This window comes from Pristiophorus japonicus, chromosome 14, assembly GCF_044704955.1.
Source record: "Pristiophorus japonicus isolate sPriJap1 chromosome 14, sPriJap1.hap1, whole genome shotgun sequence".
Lineage (NCBI taxonomy): Eukaryota > Metazoa > Chordata > Chondrichthyes > Pristiophoridae > Pristiophorus > Pristiophorus japonicus.
This window is the reverse complement of record NC_091990.1, coordinates 166,969,739-166,982,529: the sequence shown is the minus strand read 5'-3', so window position 1 is coordinate 166,982,529 and position 12,791 is coordinate 166,969,739. Positions and strand designations below refer to the sequence as shown.

The following is a 12,791-nucleotide window of genomic DNA, read 5'->3' as shown; positions in this document are numbered from 1 at the left end:
TCCTCCTGGTAAATCCTCTCTAAGAACGGGCAAGCCTTATCCAGGGTTGGTTCCTCCTTCCACGCCTGGAACTCATCAAATAAAATCAAGTCGATCTGTAAACGGTAAAACAGCGACGTGTGGAATAGCAGTGTGGTAGCCTTTAAATTAGAGTGTACAGGCGCGCGATAGGATCCCCATCTGATGCCAAATTTGCTGTCAAGGTAACTCGAATTCTCCCCTCCTCGCCTGAAGACCCTGACTCTCACTGGGGTAGGATTCCACAGACACCAGGCACCCGTTAGTACCATACACAAGTGGCCATTGGTAAGTATAGCCAGTGAATTTAAACAGGCTATTTTATCATGGTAGGGCAGCACAGCCAGGCACAATCCTGTCCTTGTTGAATATCCACACACAGGCACACCCTGCAGCTTGCCGGGGGCAGGGGGAGTGGGAGAAGCGACTCACTGGATAGTCCCCAGGAACAGGACCCCTCATTCATTTTTCCCTTCTTTAACCCAGGAACACGGAGGTCAATGCAAGGCTCAGACTACCACCTTGGCGGCGATCAGCTAACTCAGTACTCACCAGGGATGATACCTTCGGCGTTCCTGGGTCCGTATGGTTCAAGACTACACCACATAGCGTCATTACCCATCTCGCACTCCCAACGGCCCCATCCCGCCCACAACCCACTGAGGAACATTTATAAATTTTACAAAAAAAGCTAATCAAAATGGAATAAAATCAGTTTGATTCTATTTCTTTATTTTATTCATGTTTCACAAAAGTATTATCTTATACTTATCAATCTATCAGTGGGGTTGGATGCATCACAGTAATTAACAGGTTAACGGAGGAGAGGTAAACCCAAATCATTCATTGGTTCGTGGGTGAGGGAGGGGTGTGCCGCAGTCATTCATTGGTTCGTGGGTGAGGGAGGGGTGTGCCACAGTCATTCATTGGTTAGTAAGGAAGGTTTTTTAAAAATTCATTCCTGGGATGTGGGCGTCGCTGGCAAGGCCGGCATTTATTGTCCATCCCTAATTGCTCCTCGAGAAGGTGGAGGTGAGTCACCACCTTGAATGTAAGTGTAGTTTGCTAGGCCATTTCAGAGGGCAGTTAAGAGTCAACCACATCGCTGAGTCACATATAGGGCAAGGGTAAGGGCGGCAGATTTCCGTACCTAAAGGACATTAGTGAACCAGATGGGTTTTACCACAATCCAGTTTATCCTCCAGATTTATTTAATTGAATTTAACTTTCCCAGCTGCCGTGGTGGGATTTGAACTCAGGTCTCTAGACCATTAGCCCCGGCCTCTGGATTACTGGTCCAGTAACATAACCACTATGCTACCAGACCCGATAAGTGCTTCCCAGTCACCCATCAGTTAGTGAGGGAGGGGTGTGCCCATTAATGAGTTAATAGAGGTGGCGATGCGTCTGAGTCACCTCCGGGCTGATGGAGGCATCATTGCTGCTTAAAGGCTCGCTCTTCATATCCACACTCGGATTTGGGGTCTCCTCTTTCTTCAAAATTCCCATTTCTTTCTCCTAGTGATAATTCTAAGTGTCTTGCCGTAGGCTACTTAGTGAGAGTGCCAACTGGTGCCAAATTAGCCATCTGAGCTACAAATCCCCCACTGAGAAACAGATTGAGAAAAACCCAACTCATTTTGAGTACATCCCTTGTAGCTGGCAGACAGAGAACACTTTCATTCTGTTAGCCTGGGCTGGAAGTGAATGGCCAGGGTCCAAATCCACCACACCACCCAGTCCCTCCTATAAATGCTTTTTTATCCGTGTTTAATATGAAGAATAAACATACGTTTGTAAATATAATTATTTTAGACACTCATACATGACAGGGCAATTGGGGCACAAGGCGACAACAGTACCTGATGCTCCTGCATCGATGATGGCCTGGCAAGATGCTCATACGGCTCAGGTGTGACATAAATCGCCCTCCCGGGTACGATGCAGAGAAGCAGAGAGAGGAGAGTGGGCACTCCTGCCTTCAGGAGCACCATGAAAAGTCAGTGTTAGTAAAGTTAGAGTATTAGACCAGAGAGACAGGGAATTCACAAATACACGGATGCATTGACAACCAATAGACAGACTCAGAGTAGCACCAGAATCACTTCAATGTAAATTCAACTCACTATGCTATAAAAAGTGAGCAGCAGAGGAGAAAGACAGAGAGACAGACGCAAGGGGGAAGGGGAGGGGGGGGCAAAAGGGAAGGGGAGGGGGGAAAGAGAGGGAGGGGGCGGCAAGAGGGAAGGGTAGGGATGGGAGGGGGGGGGGGGAAGAGGTGGGGCACAAGAGGGAAGGAGGTGAGGGTGAGGCGAAAGGGGAGTAGTGAAGAGGGGCAATAGAAAGAGGGGAGAATAGTGAGGGAGCAGCAATAATTCTGGCCAGCAAATAGCTGGAATAAAGAATCCAGTGAACTGACAGAGAAAACAAGGGACCTTCTTCTTTAGCTCCAAGTCAAACACTATTTTCTCAGAGAAAATCTCCTCACAGCGTTCACCTGAACATCGCTCCTCTGTGACTGTTCGCACAGGAGGTGCAGGTTTTACGCACTCTTGCCTGAGAGTATTGCCAAGGGCATGCCAGGCATTTGCCCACGAGAGAGATCAGGAATTTACTGCGCCGCATAACCACAATGCCTCCCCACCTAATCTAATTGGTGCTGTGCCCTGTGGGTACAGGTTTGCTAATGCCATCCTAGTTATACCAGAGTGCCAGGGCACCAGCTACCTTAATTTCTATAAATCCAAAGTTGCCAGCCTTAGTTTGACTGATGGTAAACCAAAAGACGACTTGTTTGTTCCTGCAGAGCGGGACAGAGTGAGCCACCCGACCACAGGCTCGAGCACCGACAGAGGTCCTGGCCCAGGTCAGCTGGCTGCCCCTTGAACCTATGAATGACGCGCAGCCATTGAGGGAAACAAAATGCCAGAGGCCACAATGGTAAAATGGGACTAATAGCTGGGCTTTAGGAAGCGCAAGTCGCTGGAGAAATACCACCAGCGATGTCTCCGCAAGATCCTACAAATCCCCTGGGAGGACAGACGCACCAACATTAGTGTCCTCGACCAGGCCAACATCCCCAGCATTGAAGCACTGACCACACTCGACCAGCTCTGCTGGGTGGGCCACATTGTCCGCATGCCAGACACGAGACTCCCAAAGTAAGCGCTCTACTTGGAACTCCTTCACAGCAAATGAGCCAAAGGTGGGCAGAGGAAACATTTCAAGGACACCCTCAAAGCCTCCCTGATAAAGTGCAACATCCCCATCGACACCTGGGAGTCGCTGGCCAAAGACCGCCCTAAGTGGAGGAAGTGCATCCGGGAGGGTGCTGAGCACCTCGAGTCTCATCGCTGAGAGCCATGCAGAAACCAAGCGCAGGCAGCGGAAGGAGCGTGCGGCAAACCAGTCCCACCCACCCCTTCCCTCAACGACTATCTGTCCCACCTGTGACAGGGACTGTGCTTCTCATATTGGACTGTTCAGTCACCCAAGGACTCATTTTTAAGAGTGGAAGCAAGTCTTTCTCGATCCCGAGGGACTGCCTATTTAGGAAGCTCGACGCACTGTGCGGTGTGAAACTAACAGATTCAGAAGTTTCACTTGGATCGGGTTGCACGGTCATATTTATCCAACAAGGCACTAATTCACAGCCCCAATCTGAGGAAAGTATAGCTTTACTAATCCGACAAGCAGAGAGAGAGGCAGACAGAGAAACAGGCAGCGGGGCAGGCGGGCGGGCAGACAGACAGACAGAGACGAGGGCCGATTGATAGACAGTAAGGCAGGCAGACAAGAGAAACAGACGAGGGAGGCAGGCATGAGAGACAGACTGGCAATGCCTATTTTCACACTCACCTCCCTGCCGTCCTTGCTGATTGGCTGTAACTGGGTATTCTGTGTAGCTGTCGTGACGATGGCACTGTTCATGCTTTTGATGCGATTGTGGTTCTTCTTGAAGACGGCTTTTGAGGGGCTCTGGAGTTGCGGATGCAGCTCTCTATTGGGGGAGGATGGTGTCGATGTAATCACAAGGGTCTTCAGGGCAGTGACCTCAGCCAATAGTACATCAATCTAAGGTAGGGGCAAGATAGAAGGCAAGGTGACCAACAGAACACCCAACCACCATCAACATTTCCAGACAATAGCTAAAACATCCCATGTGTGTGTGAATTGTGTGCTCAAACAAGATAAAGGACATTAATGTTTGGGAATAGAACATTTTCTATTTCAGACACCCAAGGGGTGATTTTAACCCTGCCTGCATTGTGGTAACAGAGGGGCGAGGGGTGCAGTTAAAATTGCCCCCGAGACGTACCTGCTCCCAGCCCACGGTCTTCCATTTTAATCTCTTTTGAGCAGGTGGGTTGGACATTTGTCGTGAACTTGCCTTCTTTAAATATGCAGATTGAGTTCTGACCACATCAAGCCCCGATGGCTGTTTTAAGCATTGGTCTGTGCGTGGGAGATGTTGTAGCTTTTCACCAGCAGGTCCAACAGGTAGAGTGTCAGGGCCAGCAGAGGCCCAAACGCGTAAGCTTTTTCAAAAACTTTCCATATCGGCGCAGGAGGAGCAGGGCACCACTGTGGCACATTTCAATTGCCCACGCCTGTTGTCCATTGGCCTCAGTGTGACTGGCCAGTAGAAGCATAGCATGATGCAGCACAGAAAGCGGCCATTCGGCTCCCTTTGGAAGAGCCAATTAGTCCCACTCCCCTGCGCTTTCCCCACAGCCCTGCATCCGTTTCCCCTTCAGGTATCTATCCAATTCCATTTTGAAAGTCATTACTGAATCTGATTCCACCGCCCTTTCGGGCAGCGCGTTCCAGACCACAACTCACTGTGGGGAAAAAAATGTTCTCATTTCACCTCTGGTTATTTTGGCAATTATCTTAAATCCGTCTCTTCTGATTGCCAACCCTTCTGCCACTGGAAACAATTTCTCTTTATTTACTTTATCAAAATCTTTCATGATTTTGAACATCTCGATCAAATCTCCTCTCAACCTTCTCTGCTCCAAGGAGAGCAGCCCCAGGTTCTCCAGTCACTCCACGTAACTGAAGTCCCTCATCCCTGGAACCATTCTGGTCAATCTCCCTCCGCACCCTCTCTAAGGCCTTCACATCCTCCCTAAAGTGCGGTGCCTGGAATTGGACACAGTAACTCCAGCTGAGGCCTAACCAGAGTTTTATAAAGGTCAGCGGCAGTTGGCGAGAGGTGGGAGCAGCGTCGGAGCGGCCTATAAAAGGCCCAGCGGCAGTTCGAGAGTCAGCGGCAGTTGGCGAGAGTTGGCAGCAGTGTCGGAGCGGCCTATAAAAGGCCCAGCGGGAGCTCGAGAGCCAGCGGCAGTTGGCGAGAGGTGGGAGCAGCGTCGGAGCGGCCTATAAAAGGCCCAGCGGGAGCTCGAGAGCCAGCGGCAGTTGGCGAGAGGTGGGAGCAGCGTCGGAGCGGCCTATAAAGGCGTACCGGTGCAGCTACAGCGGGAGAGAAAGCAAAAAAGAAGTAGAAAGGAATCAAAAGGTGACATCACAGCCAATGGGGTAAGTGATTGGCTGGTGATTGGTGAGTAGCTTTTCTTTTTATTTTTATATCAGTAAGTAAACTGTAGCATTGTTATTACCAATTTAAGGGTATCTAAGGGTTAAGGCATGGCAGGAGAGATCGGTCACGTGATATGCTCCTCCTGTGCCATGTGGGAACTCAGGGACGCTTCCGGTGTCCCTTACGACTACATGTGTAAGAAGTGCATCCGCCTCCATCTCCTGATGGACCACGTTGCGGAATTGGAGCTGAGGGTGGATTCACTCTGGAACATCCACGATGCTGAGAATGACATAAGTGGCACGTGTAGTGAGTTGGTCTTACCGCATGAGAAGGATCCACAGCCAGCTAGGGAATGGAAGACCAGCAGGAAGAGTAGTACAAAGAAGGTAGTGCAGGGGTCCCATCTGGTCATCCCCCTGCAAAACAGATACACTGCTTTGAGTGCTGTTGAGGGAGATGACTCATTAGGGGAGAGCAACAGCAGCCAAGTTCATGGCACCGTGGCTGGCTCTGTTGTACAGGAAGGCATAAAAAAGAGTGGGAGAGCGATAGTGATAGGGGATTCAATCATAAGGGGAATAAATAGGCGTTTCTGCGCCCGCAATCGAGACTCCAGGATGGTATGTTGCCTCCCTGGTGCAAGGGTCAAGGATGTCTCCGAGCGAGTGCAGGACATTCTGAAAAGGGAGGGAGAACAGCCAGTTGTCGTGGTGCACATTGGTACCAACGACATAGGTAAAAAAAAAGGGATAAGGTCCTACGAGACGAATTTAAGGAGCTAGGAGTTAAATTAAAAAGTAGGACCCCAAAAGTAGTAATCTCGGGATTGCTACCAGTGCCACGTGCTAGTCAGAGTAGGAATCGCAGGATAGCACAGATGAATACGTGGCTTGAGCAGTGGTGCAGCAGGGAGGGATTCAAATTCCTGGGGCATTGGAACAGGTTCTGGGGGGGGGGGGTGGGACCAGTACAAACCGGACGGTCTGCACTTGGGCAGGAACGGAACCAATGTCCTAGGGGGAGTGTTTGCTCGTGCTGTTGGTGAGGAGTTAAACTAATATGGCAGGGGGATGGGAACCAATACAGGGAGACAGAGGGAAACAAAAAGGAGACAAAAACAAAAGACAGAAAAGAGATGAGTAAAAGTGGAGGGCAGAGAAACCAAAGGCAAGAAACAAAAAGGACCACTGAATATAAAAGGGCTGCAGGAGGGGTAAAAACTAAAAATCATGGTTTAAAAACTAGGATGAAAACACTCCACCTAAATGTACGCAGCATTAGAAATAAAGTAAATAAGTTGACGGCACAAATCATTACAAATGGGTATGATTTGGTGGCCATTACAGAGACATGGTTGCAAGGTGGCCAGGACTGGGAATTAAACGTACAGGGGTATCTGACGATTCGGAAAGATAGGCAGGAAGGGATGGGAGGTGGGGTAGCTCTGTTAATAAGGGATGATATCAGGGCAGTTGTGAGGGATGATATTGGCTCCGATAAACAAAATGTTGAATCATTGTGGGTGGAGATTAGAGATAGTAACGGGAAAAAGTCACTGGTCGGCGTAGTTTATAGGCCCCCAAATAACAACTTCATGGTGGGGCGGGCAATAATCAAGGGAATAATGGAGGCATGTGAAAAAGGAACGGCAGTAGTTATGGGGGATTTTAACCTACATATCGATTGGTCAAATCAAATCGCAGGGGGTAGCCTGGAGGAGGAATTCATAGAATGCATACGGGATTGTTTCTTAGAACAGTATGTAACAGAGCCTACAAGGGAGCAAGCCATTTTGGATCTGGTCCTGTGTAACGAGACAGGAAAAATAAACGATCTCCTCGTAAAAGATCCTCTCGGAATGAGTGATCACAATAAAGTTGAATTTGTAATACGGATTGAGGATGAGGAAGTTGTGTCAGAAACGAGAGTACTATGCTTAAACAAAGGGGACTACAGTGGGATGAGGGCAGAGTTGGCTAAAGTAGACTGGAAACAAGGACTAAACGGTGGCACAATTGAGGAACAGTGGTGGACTTTTAAGGAGCTCTTTCATAATGCGCAACAAAAATATATTCCACTGAAAAAGAAGGGCGGCAAGAGAAGAGATAACCAGCCATGGATAACCAAGGAAATAAAGGAAAGTATCAAATCAAAGACCAATGCGTATAAGGTGGCCAAGGTTAGTGGGAAACTAGAGGATTGGGAAGATTTTAAGCAACAGCAAAGAATGACTAAAAAAGCAATAAAGAAAGGGAAGATAGATTACGAAGGTAAACTTGCTCAAAACATAAAAACAGATAGTAAAAGCTTTTACAGATATATAAAACGGAAAAGAGTGACTAAAGTAAATGTTGGTCCCTTAGAAGATGAAAAGGGGGATTTAATAATGGGAAATGTGGAAATGGCTGAGACCTTAAACAATTATTTTGCTTCCATCTTCACAGTGGAAGACACAAAAACCATGCCAAAAATTGCTGGTCACAGGAATGTGGGAAGGGAGGACCTTGAGATGATCACTATCACTAGGGAGGTAGTGCTGGACAGACTATTGCAATTGAAGGTAGACAAGTCCCCTGGTCCTGATGAAATGCATCCCAGGGTATTAAAAGAGATGGCGGAAGTTATAGCAGATGCATTTGTTATAATCTACCAAAATTCTCTGGACTCTGGGGAGGTACCAGCGGATTGGAGAGCAGCTAATGTAATGCCTTTGTTTAAAAAAGGGGGCAGGCAAAAGGCAGGTAACTATAGGCCGGTTAATTTAACATCTGTAGTGGGGAAAATGCTTGAAACTATCATTAAGGAAGAAATAGTGGGACATCTGGATAGGAATAGTGCAATCAAGCAGACGCAGCAAGGATTCATGAAGGGGAAATCATGTTTAACTAACTTACTGGAATTCTTTGAGGATATAACGAGCATGGTGGATAGAGGTGTACCGATGGATGTGGTGTATTTAGATTTCCAAAAGGCATTCGATAAGGTGCCACACAAAAGGTTACTGCAGAAGATAAAGGTACGTGGAGTCAGAGGAAATGTATTAGCATGGATAGAGAATTGGCTGGCGAACAGAAAGCAGAGAGTCGGGATAAATGGGTCCTTTTCCGGTTGGAAATCAGTGGTTAGTGGTGTGTCACAGGGATCAGTGCTGGGACCACAACTGTTTACAATATACATAGATGACCAAGAGGAGGGGACAGAGTGTAGTGCAACAAAATTTGCAGATGACACTAAGATTAGTGGGAAAGCGGGTTGTGTAGAGGACTCAGAGAGGCTACAAGGAGATTTGGATAGGTTAAGCGAATGGGCTAAGGTTTGGCAGATGGAATACAATATCGGAAAGTGTGAGGTCATTCACCTTGGGAAAAAATAAAACAGTAAAAGAGAATATTATTTGAATGGGAAGAAATTACAACATGCTGTGGTGCAGAGGGAACTGGGGGTCCTTGTGCATGAATCCCAAAAAGTTAGTTTGCAGGTACAGCAGGTAATCAGGAAGGCAAATGGAATGTTGGCCTTCATTGCGAAAGGGATGGAGTACAAAAGCAGGGAGGTGTTGCTGCAACTGTATAAGGTATTGGTAAGGCCGCACCTGGAGTACTGCGTGCAGTTTTGGTCACCTTACTTAAGGAAGGATATACTAGCTTTGGAAGGGGTACAGAGACGATTCACTAGGCTGATTCGAGAAATGAGGGGGTTAACTTATGATGATAGATTGAGTAGACTGGGTCTTTACTCCTTGGAGTTCAGAAGAATGAGGGGTGATCTTATAGAAACATTTAAAATCATGAAAGGGATAGACAAGATAGAGGCAGAGAGTTGTTTCCATTGGTGGGGGAGACTAGAACTAGGGGGCACAGCCTCAAAATACGGAGGAGCCAATTTAAAACAGAGTTGAGAAAGAATTTCTTCTCCCAGAGGGTTGTGAATCTGTGGAATTCTCTGCCCAAGGAAGCAGTTGAGGCTGGCTCATTGAATGTTTTCAAGTCAAAGATAGATAGATTTTTAAGCAATAAGGGAATTAAGGGTTACGGGGAGAGGGCGGGTAAGTGGAGCTGAGTCCACGACCAGATCAGCCATGATTTTATTGAATGGCGGAGCAGGCTCGAGGGGCTAGATGGCCTACTTCTGTTCCTAATTCTTATGTTCAGCTTAACTTCCTTGTTTTTGTATTCTGTGCCTCTATTAACAAAGGCAAGAATCCCCCATTCTTTTTAACAGTCTTCTCTACTTAACCTGCCATCTTCAAAGATTTATGTAAATAAACCTCCTTTAAAATTGTACCATTTTAGTTCATAATGCCTCCTCATTCTTCCCACCAAAATGAATCACTTCACTCTTAAGAACACAAGAACATAAGAAATAGGAGCAGGAGTAGGCCATATGGCCCCTCGAGTCTGCTCCGCCATTTAATACGATCATGGCTGATCTGATCATAGACTCAGCTCCACTTCCCCACCCGCTCCCCATAACCCCTCATCGTTAAGAAACTGTCTATTTCTGTTGTAAATTTACTCGATGTTCTCTGAGGCAGTGAATTCCATAGATTTACAATCCCCCCCCCCCCGAGAGAAGAAATGTCTCCTCATCTCAGTTTTAAATGGGCGGCCCCTATTCTAAGATCATGCCCTCTAGTTCTGGTCTCCCCCATCAGTGGAAACATCCTCTCTGCATCCACTTTGTCAAGCCCCCTCATAATCTTATATGTACCGATAAGATCACCTCTCATTCTTCTGAATTCCAATGAGTAGAAGCCTAACCTACTCAACCTTTCCTCATAAGTCAACCTAGTGAACCTTCTCTGAACTGCCTTCAAAGTAAGTATATCCTTTCGTAAATATGGAAACCAAAACTGCACGCAGTATTCCAGGTGTGGCCTCACCAATACCTTATATAGCTGTGGCAAGACTTCCCTGCTTTTATACTCCATCCCCTTTGCAATGAAGGTCAAGATACTATTGGCCTTCCTGATCACTTGCTGTACCAGCATACTATCCTTGTGTGTTTCATGCACAAGTACTCCCAGGTCCCCAGCACTTTGCAATCTTTCTCCATTTAAATAATAACTTTGTCTTTGATTTTTTTTCTGCCAAAGTGCAAGACCTCACACTTTCCGACATTATACTCCATCTGCCATTATACTTTTCTGCGTTAAATTTTATCTGCCATGTGTCTGCCCATTTCACCTATCTGTCTATGTCCTCCTGAAGTCTATTACTATCCACCTCACTGCTTGCTACATTTCCAAGTTCTGTGTCATCTGCAAACTTTGAAATAATAAGAACATAAGATACTTAGCTACATTACTTTTGGTTACTGCTGGCTTTGAAATCACCACGGTCATGTATGTACATTCTGTTTGTAGCCACCAGATGGCGTCATTGTTGGAGGCCACTGAGCAGAGCACACAGGGTGCTGCTCAGATATAAAAGGCCAGCCATTTTGAGAGTCAGGCACTTTGGGCCTAAATAAAGCAGAGCCAAGGTTGTACCTTGCTTAGTTAAACAGTACTCAGTTTGAACCTTTATTGCATACATAACAGCAACATGCAAAAAGGTGAAGATGGCTATCCGTTTTGAGGGGGGGGGGGGGCTCGAACAGGTTGTACAATTAAAACGAGGAAGAGGAGTTTGTTAAGTGCAGCAAATGCAGCTGCAATGACCCCTGAAGTGTCTTGGCCGCATTCAACACTACCCCAGGATCTACATTAATTGCCCCTTGCATAAATACCGGGACATGTTAGAGGAACAGCTGTTTGCCATGTCACAAGACAGGCTTGCTGCACAATTGTCTGCGGGCAGCATCCAGGTTCACAGATGGCTCTTGCTGGAAAAGTGAAGGTTACCGCAGCACGAAGGTTTCATGCTACTGGATCCTACCGAGCCACCCTGAGACAGCTTCCACATCAGGCAATCTGCAAGGCACACACATTTGACCACACAGTGTGATGGGAGGTTACCTACCTTCCCTTGTGCTTCCTTGAGCTGCTTCTCAGCTGTGGCCTGTTTAGTGTTTGCTTCCCGCACCATCTTATGTGCTTCCTGTTCATAAAAAAAAATGATTACAGTGAGAATGGGCATTAGTTTAGGACTGGGTCAGGGGAGAGTGGAGAGCGAGTTAGTTCAGGAATAGGTCAGTGGACAGTGGCAAGGGAGAGTGAGTTAGTTTTAAAAACATATTTGTCTAAAACGTCCAGGTCTTGAGCCCTAAAAATCACGGCACCTCTAACAGACGCATGTCCCAATAGTTGCTGTTATATATGCAGACTATAGTTATACGGTCTGTGTAGTCACTGTATAGTTGCATAAGATGGAGACTTGTTTACCTGATGTACTATCAATAAGGTCTACACTGTGTATATACTATGCTGGCACCACTAGAGGGTGCAACTCATGGAAACTGGGGTTTCCTGCCCATGGCAGAGGCTGTCCACCAGAGGGCACTGCGGTGGGAGACCTGAGGGTCACCTGCATAGGTGTGCAGGGCCCAGTATAAAAGGCTGCCCACCATGCTTGTGTCTCACTCTGGAGTTACGAATAAAGGACCACGGTCACTACAGTTTGAGTACAACACATTGCCTCGTGGAGTCATTCATAGGTACATCACAGACATAACAGTTGCCCAATAGGCATAGACTAGGTCAGCTTCCTTGTAATTACCATAGCCAGGGCCTACTCCTGATGGCCATAGGCCTGCAGTGGACACAATCACTCCACTCTCCTGAATCGGCGAGTTGGGAAGAAGTACTTGATGAATTAAAAAGTTTATACAGAGCATATGGTGGCGTGTGAGGACCAACAGAATGTAACTCACCGAACACATAAGAACATAAGAACATAAGAACATAAGAACATAAGAACATAAGAACTAGGAATAGGAGTAGGCCATCTAGCCCCGCGAGCCTGCTCCGCCATTCAATAAGGTCATGGCTGATCTGGCCGTGGACTCAGCTCCACTTACCCGCCCGCTCGCCGTAACCCTTAATTCCCTTATTGGTTAAAAATCGATCTGTGACTTGAATACATTCAATGAGCTAGCCTCAACTGCTTCCTTGGGCAGAGAATTCCACAGATTCACAACCCTCTGGGAGAAGAAATTCCTTCTCAACTCAGTTTTAAATTGGCTCCCCCGTATTTTGAGGCTGTGCCCCCTAGTTCTAGTCTCCCCGACCAGTGGAAACAACCTCTCTGCCTCTATCTTGTCTATCCCTTTCATGATTTTAAATGTT

The 12,791-nt window shown here is 47.0% G+C and overlaps 1 protein-coding gene across 8 annotated transcripts in view; it reads right to left on the bottom strand.

Annotated features, from left to right (window-relative positions):
• rab3il1 (RAB3A interacting protein (rabin3)-like 1) overlaps positions 1–12,791 on the bottom strand; it is a 234,037-nt gene that overhangs the window by 33,733 nt on the left and 187,513 nt on the right. For all 8 annotated transcript variants that reach the window (XM_070899826.1, XM_070899830.1, XM_070899829.1 and 5 more), the window contains 3 exons: positions 11,527–11,604; positions 3,877–4,092; positions 1–95 (listed from right to left, as the gene is read on the bottom strand). The exon at positions 1–95 is cut by the window's left edge and continues 34 nt beyond it. In XM_070899826.1, coding sequence (XP_070755927.1) covers positions 1–95; positions 3,877–4,092; positions 11,527–11,604 — 389 coding nt within the window. The remainder of the gene's footprint in view (positions 96–3,876; positions 4,093–11,526; positions 11,605–12,791) is intronic.